The sequence below is a fragment of the Tupaia chinensis genome, unplaced genomic scaffold (genome assembly GCF_000334495.1).
Source record: "Tupaia chinensis unplaced genomic scaffold, TupChi_1.0 Scaffold000445_1, whole genome shotgun sequence".
Lineage (NCBI taxonomy): Eukaryota > Metazoa > Chordata > Mammalia > Scandentia > Tupaiidae > Tupaia > Tupaia belangeri.
In genome coordinates, this window is record NW_006159950.1 from 271045 (window position 1) to 275697 (window position 4653).

The 4653-nt window shown below is 66.4% G+C and overlaps 1 protein-coding gene across 1 annotated transcript in view; it reads left to right on the top strand.

Moving 5' to 3' along the window:
* Position 1: 1 nt before the first annotated feature.
* MAP3K6 (mitogen-activated protein kinase kinase kinase 6) overlaps positions 2 to 4653 on the top strand; it is a gene marked incomplete at its 5' end in the record, with an annotated part of 12415 nt that continues 7763 nt past the window's right edge. The window contains 15 exons of the mRNA XM_006155320.3: positions 2 to 29; positions 975 to 1114; positions 1211 to 1234; positions 1447 to 1637; positions 1720 to 1888; positions 2200 to 2306; positions 2629 to 2799; positions 2882 to 2994; positions 3328 to 3487; positions 3638 to 3800; positions 3864 to 3971; positions 4053 to 4102; positions 4217 to 4308; positions 4420 to 4508; positions 4610 to 4652. Of these exons, the coding sequence (XP_006155382.1) occupies positions 2 to 29; positions 975 to 1114; positions 1211 to 1234; positions 1447 to 1637; positions 1720 to 1888; positions 2200 to 2306; positions 2629 to 2799; positions 2882 to 2994; positions 3328 to 3487; positions 3638 to 3800; positions 3864 to 3971; positions 4053 to 4102; positions 4217 to 4308; positions 4420 to 4508; positions 4610 to 4652 (1648 nt within the window). The remainder of the gene's footprint in view (positions 30 to 974; positions 1115 to 1210; positions 1235 to 1446; positions 1638 to 1719; positions 1889 to 2199; positions 2307 to 2628; positions 2800 to 2881; positions 2995 to 3327; positions 3488 to 3637; positions 3801 to 3863; positions 3972 to 4052; positions 4103 to 4216; positions 4309 to 4419; positions 4509 to 4609; position 4653) is intronic.

Sequence of the window (4653 nt, forward strand, 5' to 3'; positions counted from 1 at the left end):
GGCGGCGCTCGACGCCTTCTACAACGCGGGTGAGCGCGCGGGGCCGGGGCGGGGCGCGGGGCCCGGGGACGCTGGAGGCCGCGGGGCGCTGTGACCCAAGTGCAGCCTCGGATCTGGAGCGAGGCGGGCTCGGGCTCAGGGCTCCAGGCCCGGCTCCGGGGTTCCGGGGTCGGTTTTAAGCACCCATCGGAACGGACCGCGCCCAGCGAGCCGGGTTGGGCTGGGCCGGCCGAGAGGCGGGCCAGGGCGTCTCAGGAGGACCTCGCCTGAGTCTCCTGGCCTAGGGAAGGGACCGGAGCTCGGGGTCCCAGCATTGTACTTCTAAAGGTCGGGCCAGAGAAGCTGGCAGCGAAGAGAAGGGACCCGGCTGGACTGGACTCGGGGTTCGGCGAGGCCCCGGAGCAGGCGGCAGGAGGGACCGGGCGGAGGGCGGGGCCTGGACGTAGGGGTGGGGCATCCTTGTTCATTCCCAGAGTCCGGAACAAGGCTTTTGGGTGTTCACACGTCTTGGCCAAAATATGATGGCCGACCCGACCACGAGGACAGAGATCATCGTGGCTGTCAGTGCGAGTCACGATTGCACACGCGTTGACGCACGCAGTCCCTGCAGACCCTGACAGAAGCAATAAGCCACACACACATGCACACACGCACTCACATGCAGGTGCAGCGTGGTCTACCCCCAGAAGGTGTCATCTCCCTTTCAAGAGTCTGCAAGGCCTGGGAGGGGACGTCCGCGTTCCTGCAGGTCCTGCGCCCTCTGGCCCCTACATGCTCAGTGTGCAGACTCCTCGCCCCGCCCGGGCTGCCAGGCCCTCAGCGGCTGAAGGCATAACCCCGCAGCCGGCCCTCTCCAGCAACACCCAGACGTCAGGGTGAAAGGGGCCAGAGGAACACTAACAGGGGACACTGAGGTCAAGGCAGGGTCTGGGCAAGGCAGTGGGGCTGTGGGCTCAGGACCCCTGTGCCCACAGACCTGGTGGTGCTGGAGGTGAGCAGCTCCCTGGCACAGCCGTCCCTGTTCTACCACCTGGGTGTGCGCGAGAGCTTCAGCATGGCCAACAACGTGCTCCTCTGTGCCCAGGCCGACCTCCCCGACCTGCAGGCCCTGCGTGTAGGTGGGGGCTGGGGGCGTGGCACGGGCTGGGGGCGTGGCACGGGCTGGGCGGGTCTACCTGGGACATGTATATATGACTCCTGCCTCCTTCAGGAAGATGTCTTCCAGAAGAACTCGGTGAGCAGAACCCACCCCTCACCTGCGTGCCCTCTAACCTCTACTAACTTCCTGGCCGCCTCTGTCACCTCTGACGCCCATGCCCCTGACGTTTGTCTGACCCTCTGTCTTCTGTGGCTCCCCTCCATGAAGTGTGCTCCTTTTGCTTGTCCACTGCTCTCTGGTGATGCCTTCTGACCCCTCTCCTCTCCTGCCCGCACTGCCTTCCCCAGGACTGTGCCGGCAGCTACACGCTGATCCCCTACCTGGTAACAGGCACTGGGCGTGTGCTCTGTGGGGACGCTGGCCTCCTGAGGGGCCTCGCTGATGGACTGGTGCAGGCTGGGGTGGGCACCGAGGCCTTGCTCACCCCCCTGGTGGACCGGCTGGCCCGCCTGCTGGAGGCCACCCCGACGGACTCCTGGTAAGGGGGGTGTGCTGTGGAGGCTGGTGAGGGCACTGGGCTGGGGCTGAGGGGCAGGTCCTATTCTCTTTCCCCACATCAGCGGCTACTTCCGGGAGACCATCCGGCAGGGGATCCGACAGGCCCGGGAGCGGCTGGGGGGGCAAGAGCTGCGGCAGGAGCTGGCGCGCCTGCAGCAGAGGCTGGACAGCGTGGAGCTGCTGAGCCCTGACGTCGTCATGAACTTGCTGCTGTCCTACCGCGATGTGCAGGTGCGTGGCTCCCACGTGCAGCCATTCCTGCCGTGGCATGCCGCCGGCCTACTGATGGCTTCGAGCAAGTTCTCTGATGTGGCCGAGCCCAGTTTTCCTCTTTGTGCTGGAGAATTTCCTGTCACTGCCTCCTGGGGCAGGTGTGGGCAGGGAGACCCCATGTGGGCCACAGTGGGCTCTCTGTAGGTGGCCCAGGGCCTGAGGGTATGCATGGACTGCTAGGTGAAGCTGGGTGATGGTGGGGCAGGACCTGCTCAGGTCCCCTGGGGCCCAGGCTTCCGACCCGACCCAGGGCTCACTGCCCTCTGCAGGACTACTCAGCCATCATCCAGCTGGTGGAGACGCTGCAGGCCCTGCCCACCTGTGATGTCAAGGAGCAGCACAGCGTCTGCTTCCACTACACCTTCGCCCTCAACCGGTGAGGCAGCAGGCTCAGGCCACAGCCACGCAGAGGGCTCTGGGACCACTGCCACTCAGGCTGTTTGCTGACCAGGGTGAAGGCACCAAGGCTGCTGTCGGTCTGGGTTACTGCTGCCGGGCGGGAGGGGCAGGGGAGGTGGGACACCCTGGGTGTGTCACAGCTGTCTGAGACTGCTGTTTAGTATCACCGCAGCTAAGAACCCCTAGAGAGGTGCTGACCAGGGTCACTGTCATCCTGGGATCATTACTGTCAGAGTAACGACTGGACAGAGTGGGTCAGGGCCATGCACAGGCCCTCTGCCCATCTGCCCTTCCTGCAGGAGGAACAGGCCTGGGGACCGGGAGAAGGCGCTGGCTGTGCTGCTGCCCCTGGTGCAGTCCGAGGCGCCAGTGGCACCTGACCTGTACTGTATGTGTGGCCGCGTCTACAAGGACCTGTTCTTCAGCTCCGGCTTCCAGGATGCTGGGCACCGGGAGCAGGCCTGTCACTGGTGAGGACAGGGGCTGAGCCAGGGAAGGAGGGGCGGGCAGTGGGGCAGTGCTGAAGCCCTGGGTCCTGCGCCCCCATCCCAGGTACCGTAAGGCTTTTGACGTGGAGCCTAGTCTCCATGCGGGCATCAACGCAGCTGTGCTCCTCATTGCCGCTGGGCAGCACTTCGAGGACTCGGAGGAACTCCGGCTCATAGGTGAGCACAACCCCTGCTCCCTGTCCCCACTGAGGCTCAGGGGGCCTCGAAAGGGCTGGGGTAGAGGGGATGCTGGGCAGGAGCTGGCCGAGGGTCCACCCTCTGTGGACGCCTGGATCTTACCTACGCTGGGTCCTGTGCTGTCCTGGAGCTGCGGGAGCCGTTGAGCCACACCTGCACCCAGGGTCACACCTGAGCGTCCTTACACGTGAATTCCACGTGCACTTGAGCCCAGCCTTCACCTGGGCCTGAGCTCTGGCCATGCCTGTCTTTTTCACGTCCGTTTCCACTCACTGGGCCCGCCCACACTCCCTGGGGCCCGTGCCCATGCAGGCATGAAGCTGGGCTGCCTGCTGGCCCGCAAAGGCCGCGTGGAGAAGATGCAGCACTACTGGGACGCGGGTTTCTACCTGGGCGTCCAGATCCTTGCCAACGACCCTGTCCAGGTGGTGCTGGCCGCAGAGCAGCTGTACAGGCTCAGCGCCCCCGTCTGGTAAGTGGCTGCCCTGTGCCAGTGAGCCGCAGTGCTCCTGACTGAGCCGGTTGCTTTCAGACCAGTGCCCAGGCACCCAGCGCCCACGGTCCGGCCACGCTCCCTGGCAGTGCCCGCTGTGCCCAGCTGAGCGACTGACCGTGCCTGCAGGTACCTGGTGTCGGTTATGGAGACGGTCCTGCTCTACCAGCACTTCAGGCCTGCGCCTGCGCCCTCTGGGGGGCCCCAGCGCCGCGCACACTTCTGGCTCCAATTCTTGCTGCAGTCCTGCCAGCCGCTGGATGAGGCCTCTCCCCAGGGGGACCAGTGCTTGGTGAGCAATGGGGCGGGGACTCCCAAGGGGTGAGCTCCTGCTGACCCTTCCCCACGTCCCTAGGTGCTGGTCCTGGAGATGAACAAGGTGATGCTGCCGGCAGTGCTCCAGGCTCAGGGCGCCGACCCGGTGAGCGCTGTGACACTGAGCCTGCTGGAGCCGGAGACCCAGGTGGAGCCCCGTGAGCCCCTGCCCCCCGCCAGGCCCCTCTCTGCAGAGCCGCTGGCGTCCTCAGCCCTCTGTCTTCCACAGGATGTCCCCTCCAGCCAGACCTTCTCCGTGGCCTCCATCTGCGGTGTCAGGTGAGAAGGCGACCCCGACCCTGACCCCGACCACGACCCCAGAGGGCGCCATGCCGCTGAGGGCGCGATTGGCGGGGTTGCGGGGCCTGGCCTCACTGGGCTGGTCCCCTCCAGCGCCTCCAAGCAGGACGGGCGCTGCTGCTTCCTCTACGCGCTGCCCCCGGCCCAGGACGTCCAGCTGTGCTTCCCCAGCGGCGGGCACTGCTGGGGGGGCCCCTCTCAGGGAGGGACGCCCAGGGGAGTGGGAACGAAGGGGCGACTCTCCAGGGCTCCCGGCGTCCACGCCGTCCTTCCGTGGGTCTGACCCTCTGCTCTCAGGTTCTGCCGCCTGATCCAGGCCTTGGTGTCGAATCCCGAGTCCATGGCCCCAGCGGAGGAGGCGGAGGGCGTGGGGGAGGTACTCGAGGTGAGGACCGGCCGGGGAGCCAGGAGCCGGGAGCCGGGAGGCGAGGGGCGAGAGGCTAGTGCTGCGGGCCCCGCGGACCCCCTCTCACCCGCGCCCCGCAGTTTGACTATGAGTACACGGAGACCGGCGAGCGGCTGGTGCTGGG